Here is a 17,805-nt window from a genome sequence, read left to right on the forward strand (position 1 = left end):
ATCAGGGACAATGCATAGTTGTACCTGAATTCAAAAGTAGTCAGAAATCCCTAAGATATGCCTATTTATGTGCTAGGAGGTGGACATTTAATGCAAATTGTTTAAAACATAAATAAAGACAATACAAAAACAGTTTAAAACTTTTTTTTTTTCCTGAAGAGTAGTACTATGAGTGTTGCATCAAAGTTTGTGGGTTGGGGTTTTTTTGGCCTTTTTTTTTTTTTCTGGTTTGAGTTCTTGAAAAATATTTTGTCTCTTAAATTTTAAAACAAATATTTGTGCTCATGCATTACTTGTTAGACTTTATGATTCTCACCTGTCAAAAGTGATCTTAATGGAATGCCCTGGTCTCGCTTCAATCACCCATTCACAATTAAGTGAGTCCTTATAATATCCTGGCCACCCTGGTGGCAAGATAACACCACTTGCTGCTGTCAAATGTCCACCACATGGTGCTGAAAGAAAAAAGCATGTACGCTTTTGTCATACACAGTGTTTCTAATACAATATTATATATATAAAGAACTTACAAAATTTGAATTAAAAAACATAGGAAAATAAGTTTATTATACAACACAACTAAATTTTCGACATTATAAGCATATTCAGAAAATGCAGAGTATCATAGCTTATTACTTTATACATATATTAGTACACAGAGTGTGGCACTTGATTCTGCCAGCCTGCCTTCTGTTGAAACTCACTTTATCTCATTAAAAAATACTGTATCATTATTTTTGAGATCTAGTATGATTCGATAGTTATGTGGAAATATCAGAAAAATTGTTTTCAAGTAATTTATAGTTAATTTTCATTGTACCGTGTCATCTAATACCTTTTTGAGTAATCATTCAGCTCAGGGGAACAGATTGTTGTAAATGTTCCATTAAATCATAAACCAGGTGAAACTGGAAGGGACCTCTGGAAATTATCTAGTCCATCTCCTGCTCAATACAGCAGATTGCACAGGACCACATTCAATCAGGATCATGCCCGCCCTCCAAAGACAGACACTCCACAGACTCTCAGGGCAATCTGTTCCAGTGTTCGATCACTCTTATTGTGAAAGGTTTTTTTCTTATGTTTAAACAGCATTTCTTGTATTTCAGTTTGTGTTCATTTCCTCTTGTCCTGTTACTGGACATCACCGAGAATCTGGCTCCATTTTCTTCACAGCATCCCATCAGGTATTTATAGACATTGACAATATCCCTCCTGAGCCCTGAGCCTTTTCTTCTCCAGCCTAGACAACCCCAGTTCTCTGAGACTCTTCTTGTATGACAGATGCTCCAAGTCCTTAATTATCTTTGCAGCTCTTGTCCGGACTCACTGCAGTATGTCTACACCTCTCTTGTACTGAGGATCCCAGTACTGCACACAGCACTCCTAACGGAGCCTCACCAATGCTGAACAGAAGGGAAGAACCTGCCATTTCCTCTCAGCCCAGTTCTCTGGCCTCTCTGTCAAGGTCCCTCTGAACAGCAGCACAAGCATATGGTGTATCAGCCACTCCTCTCAGTTTTACATCAACTGCAGACTTGCTCAGAGTGCACTCTGTCCCAGCGTTCAGATCACTACTGATCATTTTAAACAGTATTGGACCTAGTATTGACCCCTGGGGTACACCACTATGGACTAGCCTCCAGCTGGACTTCATGCCCAGGGCCACAATCTTCTGAGCCCAACAGTTTAGTCAGTTTTCAGTTCACCTCACTGTTCACTTCTTTAGCCCACATTTCATCAGTTTGTAAATGAAAATCTTATATGATACAGTGTCAAACACCTTACTAAAAAGGATATAAAAAATATCCATTAGTCTTCCCTTATCCACCAGGCTAGTCATCTCATCATAGAAGGCTATCAGGTTGGTCAGGCATTATTTCCCCTTCATAAATTCATGCTGACTGCTCCCAGTCACCACCACCTTCTTCATTATTTGGAAATGGTTTCTAGGAATATCGCTTCAGTTCCTTGGATGCCTCTTCTTTCCTTTCTTGAAAACAGGAATTTGCTTTCTTCTAGTCCCCAGAAACCTCCCTGGGTTAAATGACCTTCCCATGATGATTGAGACTGGCCTTGCAATGTTGTTGGCTTGCTTACTCAGCATTCTTGGGTGCATCCCAGCAGGCCCATTTCTGTATGTCAGATTTGTTTAAATGTTCTCTAACTTGACTCTCTCCCATAAAAGGGAAAAAAAAAGTATTGCAACAGGGCTATGAAAGTAACAGGGCTAGACAAGGGAACATTTTTCAGATCAGCATCAGGATTAAACAATGGCAGAAATGACTGAACAAATTTTGGGAAACATGAGCCACTTAAAAAATTAAGCTGTCATAGCACAGGGATGCTACATTTTACCTAAGGTTATGGAGCAGTCTAAAACAGGAACACTTTCAAGGACAGGTAAACGTATCTTAGTATCATTTGTATTACACTCAAGTAATCAGTGGTATCATTATTAGCAAATTCCATGTTGCAGTGCAGGAAATCTTGTCATTTCTGTTTCTCTAAGTAGCAACAAGCAAACCTATTATGCCATATGGAAATAAATAGTAACGTGAATCTGTAAGTAGTGAATTAAATTCCTCATTTTGATTCAATGTTTTTAACAGCAAAAAAAAAATAATAATTGACCTCAGAGTGGTTATTTGATTTCATTCATGACTTGGACTTGTCTCTGGGAAGTTTTTCCAGACTTAAGAAAGTGGGGGAAAAAAGCAACCCACAAAACAGAAAATATACAAAATGAATTGTCTCAGGAGCGAAATGATTGGCCAGGAAAATAGCATTTACATTACTTGTGTATAGCTAATAAAGAATGCAGTTTATTGCATGGTGGTTTTTTAAATCAAATTTTGTTGTATTAAAAACAAGAACAACCTGAAGACTGTTGATCCTCACCTGATCATAACACATCACTTTGCATATTTCAGGTGTTGCTTATACAAATTGTTAAGTATACAAATCCACAGAGCAGTGCAACAAAAAACAACAGTTGCTCAGAAATCTCAGATAACTAGAAGCAAACTAAATTGTCTCTAAATTAACTAGCAAGGATGCTTAGTCCATACTGTAATCCAAATCCAGAAACTCCTTCAATTATCAACTAGAAAGAGAATCCACGTAAGAAAATAACACAACCTGAATGTAACTTAAAAGAACTGAATTTCATTCTATATCAAAATAAACAATAGGCAAAATCTGGGGGGGGGGGGAAAAAAAAGAGTTTAATAGTTTAATCCTTTCTCGATTAAAAACTAGGTAAATGTCTTGTAAGGTTCAAAGAAAGGATAACTCAATGTTACTTATGTATTTTCTTAAGGAGTGATTCTTGTATTTGTTTTCTTCATCATTTTTTTCTCAAAGGCTTATCTTGGCTTGTTTATATATGTGTGTGGAAATAAAATCACACAAAGATTTCACTGAGTATATTAACAATTGTGTATCGAGTTTCAAAACGAGAAAATATCTTTTGATGAACTTTGCCCTACTCTTTACTTTGGAGTGGGCTGGTTTTGCTCTAGGCAAACTCATCACATGCAAAACTCATTCCATGCCTTAATCAGGATAAGAAATCCTGCTAGTACAACATCTAGGTTCACACACACAACTTCTACCAGGCTGCTAATATGTTTTTTCCAGTATCTCTAAATTTTCTTTCTTTCTTTCTCACAAATTTTCTTTCTGTCTCAGAAATGTAGTGTTATGAGACCTAAGCTGTCAAATTGCCCAAATAAAAACCTTGAAAGTGATATGACCCAGATCCTTAAGTTACTGCAATGACACTGAAATTAATGGAAGTGTGAGAGTGACATCAATTAGAAGGTTTGGGTTTGTTTCTTCAAAAAAGTATTTTTCACTAAGTGTCTGATTATTTATCTATCTCTTGTTTACTAAAAGATATATATTTTTTTTAACATTACTTTAAAAAAAACCCCACACTAATTTATTAACTACATTCTTATGTCTTTCCTTAGAACCCATCTCTGTATAGCATCAAGGAGTCAACCTACTTTTTTTTTTTTCTCGCTGTATTTCATACTAGAGAGAGAGTTAATACTAATAATTGCTCATCTTAGTCTGTTTATTCACATAGGCAAGAACAAGCAAAGTTTGAAATTTTGGGGAATATAATGAATATTAAAACATAGCTCTGATTTTCACTATATTTCTCAGGAAAAAATGTTCTGCAGGTTAATATGTTACATACATAAATTCAGGCATATTTATGTTTTGAAAAAATTAAAGGTGCAAATTTTTAAAAAGGACTTTTAAATAGGATCTTTACTTTGCTTTTTATGTGGTAGATAGTTATGTTCTTCAGTATGCTGTAGCCAAAACTGTTATAAGAGCTATAACTCACTAGCAAGTAACGATGGTGACAGCAAGAACTTGAAAAGAATAGCAACCAGATTTTTACAATGCTAATTTATTCCAAAAAAATAAAGAAATCTTATTTCTATTATTGCTATCTCGTTTGACAAGATGAACAAATAACTTCAGCTAAAGCAATCTTATTTATGAGCAAAATGTAAAAAATAAGCTAAATTTAAATAGTTTCATCATTCAAACCGTAGGTATTAAGTGGAGATTGTGTCCTTACCTTCACAACGTGGGACAGTAGAGCTCCATACTACATTTCCATCTTGCATAATACATGTTATGGTTTCAGAACCTTGGGTTTTCACAAAGCCATCATCACAGTGAAAGGAAACAGAACTTCCAAGAAGGAATCTGTCTCCAAAACGCCTCCCATTTATAGGAATGCCTGGATCATGACACTCATTCTGACCAAAGGCTGGTAAAACATAGTATATAATAAGAATAACAACAACAATACTATTAATAATTACAACAAGAAGAAGTACCATCCCTTTTAAACTTGTTTTTTTTTTTTTTTTTTTTTTTTTTAGAAGAGGGAAATAACATTTTATTTGTAATATAATAACACTTATTAGCACCAGAAAGGAATTCCTGCCACTGCAGCCAGTAGGTCAGACCCATCAAGGGCTCAACTTAAATGCATCTAAACACATAGCATGGGCAATAAACAAGATGAGTCAGTCGAGTGCACACCTGCAGGGCTATGATCTTATTGGCATCATGGAGATGTGGTGGGATGGCTCGCATGACTGGATGTTGGAATGGAAGGATACAATCTTTTTAGGGAAGACAGGCAGGGGAGAAGAGGAGGGGGTGTAACTCTCTATGTCAATAACCAGATGGAGTGCATGGAGCTCTTTCTGGGGATGGATGAGGACCTGACCAAGAGCTTATGTGTCAGGATTAAAGGGAGGGCTGGGGCAGATGACATTACTGAGAGGGTCTGCTACTGGCTGCCCAGCCAAGAAGACCAAGAGGATGAACAGAGATAGGAGCCACCTCACATTCCCAAGCCCTTATACTCACGGGGGACTTCAAACACCCAAGTATCTGTTGGAGGGACAACACAGCAGGGCACAAGCAATCTTGGACGTGCCTGGAAAACACTGGCAATAACTTTCTTCTCTATGTGATAGAGGAGCAAACAAGGAAAAGTGCTATACTGGACCATGTTCCTACCAACAAGGAGGAGCTTATGAGGAATATGAATCTCAAGGGCAGCCTTGGCTGCAGTGACCATGAAAAGGTGGAGTTCAAGATCCCTAGGGCAGCAAGGAGGGACCACAGCAAGATCACTGCCCTGGGCTTCAGGAGAGCTGACTTTGGCCTCTTCAGGGATCTGCTTGCTAGAGTGTCATGGGATAAAGCCCTGGAGGGAAGAGGGGCCCAAGAAAGCCAGTTAATATTCAAGGATCCCCTCCTCCAAGCTCAGGACCAATGCATCCCAACCAAGATAAGTCAGGCAAAAATTCCAGGAGGACTACATGGATGAACAAGGGGCTCCTGGATAAACTCAAACACAAAAAGGAAGCCTGCAGAGGGTGGGAGCAAGGACAGGGAGCCTGGGAGGAATACAGAGAACTTGCCCAAGCAGCCACGGAGCAGGTTAGGAAAGCTAAAGCGCTGATTTCATTAAATCAGGCCAGGTACACTAAGGGCAACAACAAAAGATTCTATAGGTACTTTGATGCTAAAAGGAAGACTAGGGAAATTGTGGGCCGTCTCCAGAAGGAAACAGGAGAGCTGGTTACCTGGGACATGGAGAAAGCTGAGGTACCCAATGACACTTTTGCCTTGGTCTTGCATGGACAAGTGCTCCAGCCACACTGCCTAAGTCGCAGAAGGCAAAGGCAGGCACTGGGAGAATGCAGAACTAACGACTGTGAGATCAGTTCAAGACTATGTAAAGAACCCAAAGGTGCACAGCTCCACAGGACCTGATGAGGTGCACCCACAGGTTCTAAGGGAACTGGCAGATGAAGTGGCTAAGCTGCTATCCATATTTGAGCAGCCATGGCAGTCTGGTGAAGTTCCCATGGGCTGGAAAAGGGAAACATAACCCCTATTTTTTTAAAGGGAAATAAAGAATACCCATGGGAACTACAGGCCAGTCAGGCTTTCCTCAGTGCCAGCCAGATCATGGAGCAGACTCTCCTGGAAACTATGCTAAGGCACATGGAAAATAAGGAGGTGATCGACTGGTGACAGCCAGCATGGCTTCACTAAGGACAAGTCCTGCCTCACAAATCTGGTGGCCTTCTACAATGGGGTCACAGCACTGGTGGATGAGGGAATAGCAATTGACGTCACCTACCTGAACTTGTGCAAAGTTATTGACACTTCCTACACGACATCATTGTTTGTGAACTGGAAAGACATGGATTGGACAAATGGACCACTTGGTGGATAATGAATTGGATAGATAGTTGCACTCAAGGAATTACAGTCAATGGCTCAGTGTCCAAGTGGAAGCAGTGACAAGTGGTGTTCCTCTGGGGTTGGTATTGGGACTGGCACTGTTCAACATCTTTGCTGGCAACATGGACACAGGGTTTGAATGCACTGTCAGCAAGTTTGATGAGAATACCAAGTGGTGTGGTGCTATAAACACGCTGGAAGGAAGGGATCCCATCCAGAGGGATCTTGACAGGCTTGAGACGTGGGCCCGTGTGAACCTCATGAAGTTCAACAAGGCCAAGTGCAAGTGCCTGCACGTGGATCAGGGCAGTCCTGAGCAAAAATACAGGCTGGGCAGGGAATAGATTGAGAGCAGCCCTGAGGAGAAGGACTTGAGGGTGTCGATGGATGGTAAGCTCAATATGGCCTGTCAATGTGTACTTGCAGCCCAGAAAGCCAACCAAATCCCACGCTGTATCAAAAGAAGTGTTACCAGCATGTTGAGGGAGGTGATTTTCCCCCTCTGCTTTTCTGTCGTGAGACTCCACCTGGAGTACTGTGTTTAGCTATGGGGCCCTCAACACAAGTAGGACATGGACCTGTTGGAGTGAATCCAGAGGAGGGCCACAAAGATGATTGGGGTCTGGAGCACCTCTCCTAGGAAAACAGCGTGAGGCAGTTGGGGTATTTCAGCCTGGAGAAGAGAAGTCTCTGGGGCAGGGGTCCTCAAACTTTTTAACCAGGGGGCCGGCGCGTGGATGAAGTGGCAGGCAGTCATCTGCGGCTGCTTGGTTTCCCCCCAACCCCCGGCGGGGGGTGGTGGGGGTGGTGGGGTTCTGTAAATACCGGGGGCCGGATTGAGGACCCTGGGGGGCCGTATCCAGCCCATGGGCTGTAGTTTGAGGAACCCTGCTCTGGGAAGACCTTATAGCAGCCTCCCAGTACTTAAAAGGGTCCTACAAGAAAGCTGGAGAGGGACTTTTTAGAAGGTCATGGAGTAATAGGACAAGGGAGAGTGGTTTTAAGCTGAAAAAGGGTAGATTTAGATATCAGAAAGAAATTCTTTACTGCTAGAATGGTGAGACACTGGCACAGGTTGCCCACAGAAGATGTGGATGCCTCGTCCCTGGAAGTGTTCAAGGCCAGGCTGGATGGGACTTTGAGGAACCTGGTCTAGTGGAAGGTGCCCTGCCCAAGGCAGGGGGCTGGAACCAGAGGATCTTTAAGATCACTTCCAACCCAAATCATTCTATAGTTCTAATATGATATGATAATATATAATACATGATACAATATAATTAAAAGCATAGAAAACTCCTCAGCAGAAAGTTGGCTTTAAATCCAGTGACTTTCCCACAGATGCAACATAGTTCAAATGGAAGGAAGGGTTTTAGTTACGTGTGGCTAAAATACAGTAGAATACCTTGGTTAAATTTCCCACTAGACAAAATCTAGATGTTTGCCTCCAACATAATCAGAAGTATGGTTTTTACATTGTAGGTAATCTGTCAGAAATAAAGGCTACTGCTAAAGAACTATGGCCACTGCTTAGGCCAGACAGCGCAACATTCTAGTGGAACACTCGGAGCAGTCTGCCTCTAACTAGTGATGTGGCAACACAGGGTGCAACCCAAACCTTCATGTGCACCTGTGACCTCATGGGGGTGTTCTCACCAGCATGCGGATGGATCAGTGGATCAGTGAGTTGCAGACAACAGCACTGTCGGTCTATGTAAAGCCAGGGGACCTCTGTGCCCTTCATGAGGTGTGTGCAAGTCAGGGAACTCATTTCAAGTAAAAGGGGTGAGTGCTTGTAACTCATACATCCTGTGAGGGGAAGGTGTGTATGTAAATCTTAGCAGAGCAGGATGAAGATGTATTAGAGTGGGAAGGTATTTACAAATTAATAAGTGTTAACAGTCACAAGTGATGTTCCCCAGGGCTCTAGTATCGTACCGGGGCCAGTTCTGTTTAATATCTTTATTGATGATCAGAACGAGGGGATTGAGCACACCCTCAGTAAGTTTGCATATGACACCAAACTGGGGAGGAGTGTTGATCTGCTTGAGGGTAGGAAGGCTCTGCAGAGGGAGCTGGACAGGCTGGATCAAAGGAATGAGTCCAATGATATGAGGTTCAACAAGAAGTGCCAGGTCCTGCATTTGGGTCACAACAATCACACGCAACACTACAGGCTTGGGGAAGAGTGGCTGGAAAGCTGCCTAGCAGAAAAGGGTCTAGGGGTGCTGGTTAACAGGTGGCTGAGCATGAGCCAGCAGCGTGCCCAGGTGGCCAAAAAGGCCAACAGCACCCTGGCTTGTATCCAAAGTAATGTGGCCAGCAGGACTAGGGAAGTGATCGTCCCCCTGCACTCAGCACTGGTGAGGCTGCACCTTGAATACTGTGTTCAGTTTTGGGCCTCTCGCCACAAGACAGACACTGAGATGCTGGAGCATGTCTGGAGAAGGGCAACGAAGCTGGTGAAGGGTCTAGAGAACAACTCCTATGAGGAGCAGCTGAGGGTCCTGAGGTTGTTTAGCCTGGAGAAAATGAGGCTCAGAGGAGACCTTATTTCTCTCTACAGCTACCTGAAATGATGTTGTAGTGAGGTGGGTGTCAATCTCTTTTCCCATGTAACAAGTGAGAGGACAAGAGGAAATTGCCTCTTAATTGTGCCAGGGGAGGTTTAGATTGGATGTTAGGAAAAAATCTTTCACCATAAGGGCTGTCAAGTATTATAACAGGCTGCAGAGGGAAGTAGTTGGGTCACCATCCATGGAAGTATTTAAAATATATGTAGTACTTAGGGACACAGATTAGTGGTGAACTTGGCAGTGCTAGGTTAATGGTTGGACTCCATTATCTTAAATGTCTTTTCCAACCTAAACAATTCTATGATTCTATGATACTAAGACAAACCAGGCAGCACAAGGAAGCACCAATTATGGTCACAGCACCAAGCCTGTGAGTGTTCAAGGAGTGTCTGGATGATCTTTTAGTCATATGGTTCAGTTTTAGGTAGTTCTGGAGCAAGAAGTTGGACTTTGTGATCCTTATGGGTCTCTTCTAACTCATATTCTATGATTCTAAGATGTTGTAAGAGTCTTACATTGTGGTTTATCTGTTGAATTGCTGATATTTATCCTGACTCTACAGTTCACTGATTGTCTGCTATATTTCATTAATAAATCAATAAACTGTTTTGATCCTGATTTGATTTAAACCATGAGTAGAGCACTTTCCCTGCAACACACAGGAGGTCCAGAAATACTAGCACGTTGGCTGAACTTAAACTAAGCATTTCCTACAAACATTAAGAATTCATAAAGGAGGGGGAACTCCCATTTGTCATCTTGGTTTCCCACTGTGGATGCATACGTGATCTTAGATAATTCTAGCATATAAGGTGTGCATCAAGCTCAGCAGTAACACTACTGTAAAAAAAGAAGTGTGGTGGAAAGCTCTTTTGCATAACACCTAGGTGATCAGGACTCTTAGGGAGGTTATCCACGAGTATTACATCCCTGACTGCATACTTCTCCATCTTCAAACAGAAATAGTAAAGACTGTAATTATGGTCTGTCTTTGACAGAATAGCATACGGGAAAAAGGATCTCAATCTCAGACACAAGCAGACCTAGATTTCAGGCCTCATATTTTCTGGTCAATCTTTTAATCTCTACAGTCTCAGTTAAGGTGAGGATCTCCCTTTTTTCTTTATGCCATTTTCAAAAGGTTTATAATTAGCCCTTTTCTCTGAAAGGAAAGGAACAATTTAGGCATCTAAGACTTAAAAAGGGTTGTAATCCATGAATTCCAGTTTTATGTGGGGGCATCTTCCTAAGTAATGCAAGGAAACACCTTGACCCTGCACACACACTGTTAATTGATTATCTTTACTGACCTAAGATAGTAACAGTGCAACATGTGACACACAACTTTATTGTCAATTAACTTCTTCTATAACCTTTAGAAGATAATTTCTGTAACTAAAAAAATAACGTCCACATAAGTAATGTCTTTGAATGATGAATAAAACTTCTTGGAGAGTTAGCAGTCTATGGCAAATGTAATGTTTTCTACATGACAATGATGTTCCTAGAGTTTTCAACTGGGAGTACAGTTGCATAATATCCTTTCATATACCATATATTTTTTTAGCCTAGTTTCCCAAATGAAAAAAACTTGTGCTTTCAGTAGCTCTCTATATGCATGTGACTGCTAGGTCCACATTTAAAAGCTTTTGAACTTGTTGACCAGTTACAACTAAATTTTGTACATTTCAGAAGTGTATTCTCAAAGATATTATGTTCTTAATATTCTTAAAGAAACTGTAGCTGGAAAGAAGAGTGAATTCTTAAAATTAGTGCAGTCCTATAGGAAAGACTTCTGCATGAGATCAGCTATGTTCTTAGACACTAGAAAAAGCATGAGGGGTACTATTATGTGTATTGCAAAGAAGAGATCTATATTCTTAGGGGTGTGTATTCTTAGATACCACACCATGTAACTGGAAGGTAAAATGCAAAAGCAAAGCAGGTTCCAAGAGCTATTTATTTGCAATGGTATTCTAGTTGCTTTTTATATGTCTATGCTTTTGAGATTAACATCTCCATATCTTAACACCTTTGTAAACTTATTTCTGCTGGTTCCATTGAGAAGTATATTAAATCACTTGCACTGGATGCTTTGATCTGAATTATCTGGACTTTATTTATGTGCTCTGCTCTTATGCAGTTTCAACCAAAAAGGGTTATATAATCAAGGGAATTCCTCAGCACTATAACAGTTAAAATAAACAAATTATAAAGATTCAGATATGCTAATGATTAACCAGAAGACAGCTGAAAGAAGGGCAATTATACAAGCATTACAATTTACTTCTTTTATAAATAAAAACTTGCTCTTATTTTCATTATTACGAAGAAAGATAGCTTGATTTTAAGACCAGGCATAAAATAAAGCAGAGGTTCTTACTTGTGTAAGTGATATTAAATCCTCTTCCAGTGGTAGAGTGATCCGACTGAAATTCAAGCCTTACTATATGCCCACTGCTAGCCAACTGAGAAGGGACCTCGTTGCCAGAAAAAGTGCCAAGAGGTGGTAAATCTGAAATCCCATCATCTTTCACTGTAAGGTAGTCAAATTGTGGCTCTACATCAAAGTCGTTGAAAATCAGATGGATTCTGCTTCCTGGCTCTGAGATAATTAACCAAACACAGTTCATATTGTTCCCATACTCCTCAGGGTAATTTGGAGAAAGAATAATTCCAGATGGTGTGGTGAAGTTGAAGAAACATGAGACTAAAAAAAACAACAATAGATTCTCAAAATACTATCAACAAACATTACAAAAGCTTGTATTCATATTTTTTATTTTTGTGGAAAAGGATGCTTTTGAAGCCTGGATGTCAAAACTACCACACATGTAAGTTGGAAATGTGTATGACTGTCAGAACAGACTATAACATGTCAGCCTTGCATGTTTTTATTTCCCCAAGTGAGGTTAAGTGACTGCACCAAGGCCTGCAAGAAATTATTAGAGGCATGTAGAAAATGCCAAAGAAATCAAAAATAATGCCTGATGTGTCTTAATCTGGGAAAATTGGCAGGTTTGTTTGCAAATGAAAATACAATCTCCAAATTTAAATGTGATTTTCTTCTAAAAGGAGTATGTGTCAAAATGTATTTAGCAATCCGAAACATCAAGCACAAGTGCTGGTTTTGTCTGTAGCACACAAAGTTCATGCTGATGCAAATAATAGTAGAAATTTAGTTATGCTTCAATCACGAACTCCTAAGATTATACAGTACAAACTTATTTTACCTCTAGTTTCCCCTGGACAACACAGGGCAATTAAACAAAAATAACTCATAGCTCTCCTTCTTTGTCACTCCTTTGGGCCAATTTTCATCATGACAATTCCTAACTGATTTCAGAGTCATGAGGTACATTCATAAAGAGGAAAGCTCACTGCATATTAATTAACACAAAGGATAACCTTTACTGAGCTCTTCAGATGTGTCAAATGGAATTCAATGTTTGTAAACAGATGTTGTATGTTTAGGTTACATTATCTTTCATAGGGCATATGCAGATCAAACAGTAGAGCACAGTAAAATATTCCACACTATTGCCAACAGAAACTAACATATCAACCCCATGCAATACAGCACCATGAAGAAACACAACTTCCGTCTTCAGAGAGAATTGCAGCCACACTGTCTCCATGCTCAGGCCTTAGATGCTTGAACACATTTCAGCATTGCATGGGCATATAGAGACTTCTTACAGTCCAGAGCAAGCTTACTGAGCTTGGTTAAGTCCTGTATCGACACAGCTGAAAAGTACATATGTGTCCAAGCAGAATTGGACACCTCACTAAGGTTGTTTTGAAAATCCACTACTGAATTACAAGACTCTTTATAGGAGAAGGTAATGTGGTTTGGAGAACAAAAATGCCAAATGTACCTCTGCACTAGAAAGATCTACTCTATTTGCCATAGAAGAAGAAAGAAAAGTAAGAAAAAACCCACCTATTTAAATCTCTCTACAAGCTTACCTTCAAACACATTTTACCTTTTAAAACAAAATTTACACTAAAGATCTTACCTACCCTTTTTCCATGTTGGATATAGTTATATTCCTTATATTCATTTTCATGCTTTATCAGGATATCAGAACCACACCCCACACCCCCAGTCTTTTCTTACATGGATCTGCAGACTGCTTTGCACTGGCAGAATCAATGTGTATGTGCCACAGAGTCCTTTTGAACACTTATATGCTATTAGGAATTGCTCATTTAGAGTCTAATTCAACACATATTTACATTAAGAGTGTGAAATGATTCAATTAAACATAAAATGAGGGGAAAGAACATTCTAAAGCAGTTCTACATGATGTTCCCCGTAAATGAGCTATGACTGAGCCAACTAAAAAACCATGTGACTGAAAAAGGTCTTTTGAATTATTTTCCTGCTGGCTAGTCACAAGTGCTAAGAAAAGCAGGAGGCTAACTAAAGTCAGATAAATAATATAGAAAACAAGTATTCTTACAAACACAGCTGGGTTTGTTGCCAGACCACTGGTTGTTTTGTTGACATGTGATTGCTCTCTCTCCCACCAGTTCAAAAGCTGCTTGACATTCAAAAGTAAGTGTGTCTCCATGCAGAAAACTGCTGCCAGTCCTTTTTCCATATGACGGAATTCCAGGGTCGCCACAACCTCCTTTCTCAATTTCTGAATATCAAAAAATTCAAACACAATATTAAGGAAAATATATTTGTGAGCAATTTATATGTCAGTATCAGAAGTGCTTTCAAAATATTTGGCATCATGCCTTAAATTAATATTTACAGCTGAAAGTGAACTAGGGGTAAATGCTGTAAAACTGCCTCTAAGATGACTTAGGATCTAAAGTCTTTTCACAGGCTAATAGCTTCCATACCTGTATGGCTGAAGATAACACAATACTCGTGTTTAACTGCATGGCTGCACTGACTTGGAGCATATTTGAAGGTAAAATTATAAAGCCAGAGTCTTGATTCTAACCGTGGACATGTGTAGATCCTATTTTTGGTAATGAAGTACTAGTAATAAAGAATCTATCTTAACTCTCATATCTGCAATTCCATTTATAAAGCTATTATCAATATGATTAAAAGTATATAGTTTACTGATAGTGTCAATGCCCTTCGTAAGCACTAAAATATAATATAAACAAAACTGAGGAACTGTTTCTTAATATCATACTTCGAATTAGAGCCACACTTTTCCCAGCTACATTCAGTGTCGTGGAAAAGAGATTAACGTTTTGGATTATACTTCCTAGATATTCTCTAGGACATCTGATATTTCAGTTATTTATTTTGTAGATATTGAATGTACATATAGAAGATAAGAATATAAAAAACTTAAGTCTTATGACAGTTACGAATAACAACATTAGGAAAGAAAATGTAAATATTAATTGCCTGTGATATAAATGCTGAATCATCTTACAAGTTACTATACACATGCCTGTCCATCAAATATGAAGGCTTCATTTCTTTGCCATTAAATTTAAAGGAGTTATTTTTGTCAATTTCCATTTGAGCAGAAAAGTAACAATAAAGCACTTCTGATTCCATAAACTGTGTTTTTACATCTGTAGGAAAATGTCTTAAATCTGATTCAAATTAAATTAGTGATAAAATTCTGATTATTTAAATGTTTCTAGTTCAATTCAAGGTATGAAGTCTGAAACATTAATTCACTGAATGGTATAAATATTAATATAATTTAATACCATTGAAAATGTCAGCTGTCAAATATTGTTTAATCTACTAATGTTACATGCTGGAAGAAGTGTATATTCTGAAATACTATCTCCAACAGAAGTTTTAAGATGCAGGATGGCATTATTATGATGTGTGAAGTCAAACCACTATGTTTACACTCTTAAAGAAGTTGCGAACAGATTACTGACAAGCATTTTCACAAAGGTATGCCACATTTCACAAAGGAACAGGTTATTCATCAGGATAAAAAGAGGTATACATTTTTTTCTTGGTAATCTTAAAATCAAACTTTGAATAGAAAATTAGAAGCAACTATTCCATCTATGAATTCAAAGCAGTTCCAGAGTAAGTTGTTTTATTTAAATAATTTGTCTTACCAGAACGCTAGAATGTATCAGATAAATGAAAACATCTTCAAAGAAGTCCAGTACACAAATATAATTAAATACCACTAAAGCAATATCATAAATAATATTGAAAAATAAAGATTAAATATTATATATGTTTACAAATGCTTTAATGCAGTTTCATCAGCCTGCTCCTACTGAGACATTGATTCCTACTGCCTCAGTGGAGCAGTGGAAACCTGTGTGTTTCCAGCAATCCACAGCTCCATATCCTAGATGAAAATGTGGAGAGCTACAGAAAATCAGAAACCACATTTTAATTGCATTTTAAGTTTGTCTCCTCCACTGACAGCAGAGCTATCCTAATCCAGCATGTGAGAATTATCATAAGCACTCTTTTCCAAAACCCTGTTGTATCTTGGAGATCAGGGCAATACCGTCTCAGGAAGGAATATCAGGATGCAAATCACAAGGTTTTGCAAAGACATTGCTGAAGATGTATCCCTTAAAAGAAAACAACATATGTTTCTTTCCATGGTCAACAGAGGAAGTATCAAGATATCTTTAATTAACAAATTTACTGAAGTAGAAGACAGAGCAGGATGCTTTTTTAACTCTCAAGAGATACACCAAACCCTAGGAGAGGGGTACGGATCAGTGAACCAAAACTTTTAATAGAAATTACTGAGAACGAGACTTCTGGCAGGTTGAATATTCCTTTTTTTGTAGTAAATGAGTACAGTATGTCTTTAGTCAGAACTGAGCTTCTATTGTTGAAGGCATGACTGCAGGATAAACTCTGAGACTAAGCAAATACTTTGTGCTTCTTAATATATGCTCCTCATACAAATATGCCCACTTTTACTTGGAGATATTATTTTGGATTTTTAAATATCTTATTTGGAAGCACAAACAAGTTTAAAATCTAAAACTAATTTCAGGTCAAACATTTTTTAAAATACTTTTAGTCTTTGGAAAAATAAAGGTGTATTAAAATTTTTCTCAAAAATATTTTAATGATGAACTTTAGGTTCTTTCTTAAAATACATTAAAGGGAGTTTTTAAATGAAATTATCTTAGATTGGAAAGCCAAATAACTCATAAAAATGTCAAAATGAAATGTATTACCTTTATTTCCATTTCAATTTTCAGTGTGTATGCTTTTGTTCAACATAAAAACAATTCAACAAATGTCACAAATTTATAAAACACTTCTGAGGATGCCTTATTTGCATTTTGACAATAAAAAGCTTGAACAATTCCATCTAGTTCTAGAGATCTACATCTTCACAACCCTTGAAGTGAAGACTATCTATCCTTAGCAGAAAATACACTCAAGTAAAAAAAAAAAAGTTATTCAGGTTGACAGAAAGCACTCATTTTTAATGGACAACATTCACTTTGATCCTAAAGTTTCATATAAATTTCCTAGTATGAAGATTCAATATAACATGCATATCATATCACTCTTACTCACATTACAGGTGTAACTATCAATACCAGAATTTTAGATCAATTAATATTCTACCAATTAATTTTACAGAGAGACAAAAGTCACCATAACAAAAGAACACCCAATTTAGATGCTTTAACAACTTTCCATGCACTTTTTCAGTTCAACATCTGTCTTTGCGTTTGTATTGCAAGTAATTAATGCATGCAGTAGAATATTTCCTTCCAAAATATTTGAAAAATACCAAAACCTCAAACAGCTGCATCTTAACTGACTGAATTTCTTACAGATAGACTCATTGCAGGTCTGTAGTGGTTAAGATGACAAAACTTCCCTTCCCCATAAAAAGACAAAAACTTTTAGTAGTAATCTGTTATAATACCCAAATTTTAAAATGCTTATTAAGGTGTTGAAAAAGATATAGAACTATGTAAATATTCTGCCAGCACCAGAACCCAATATTAAATATTCACTTCCTTAATTTTCAGCAAACCATGAGGGAGAGACAGAACAAAGCAGACTGTCAGATGCAAGACTGTCTGTACATTTCTTTTTAGTAGAGAGCTAGATTTCTGTCACATAGTAATGACAGACCAAAACATAGGGAAGACAGAGAAGGTCAAATTCAGGGTTCAGTATTTATATGTAAAGAATACTATTTGTTTATAACTAGATCTACAGTAGTACAGGTATGTAATAATTCCCAATATTTTTCTGTCCTCTGGGATGTAACATAGCTTTTTATTTCATTTTCTCTTCTGGTACCTGTCTTACTTCCACTGATTTGATCAGAAAACTAATTTTTTAAATGTCTAAATGCAGTTGAGGTGCATTGTGCCTCTTTTTTCAACACACACAGCAATTACTCTCCTTCATAATTTGCAAAGAGGCTTTTCTACAAAGAGAACATTCTTCTGGCCAAGTTAGTTGAGCTCTTAGAGA

General features: G+C 38.2%; 1 protein-coding gene across 1 annotated transcript in view; it reads right to left on the reverse strand.

The window, feature by feature from the left end:
* The window catches only part of CSMD1 (CUB and Sushi multiple domains 1), a 1,210,601-nt gene that overhangs the window by 309,780 nt on the left and 883,016 nt on the right, over positions 1–17,805 (reverse strand). The window contains exons 13-16 of the mRNA XM_037392820.1: positions 13,841–14,023; positions 11,758–12,084; positions 4,604–4,798; positions 317–455 (exon numbers count right to left, since the gene is read on the reverse strand). Of these exons, the coding sequence (XP_037248717.1) occupies positions 317–455; positions 4,604–4,798; positions 11,758–12,084; positions 13,841–14,023 (844 nt within the window). The remainder of the gene's footprint in view (positions 1–316; positions 456–4,603; positions 4,799–11,757; positions 12,085–13,840; positions 14,024–17,805) is intronic.

Source organism: Falco rusticolus, chromosome 6 (assembly GCF_015220075.1).
Source record: "Falco rusticolus isolate bFalRus1 chromosome 6, bFalRus1.pri, whole genome shotgun sequence".
Classification (NCBI taxonomy): Eukaryota; Metazoa; Chordata; class Aves; order Falconiformes; family Falconidae; genus Falco; species Falco rusticolus.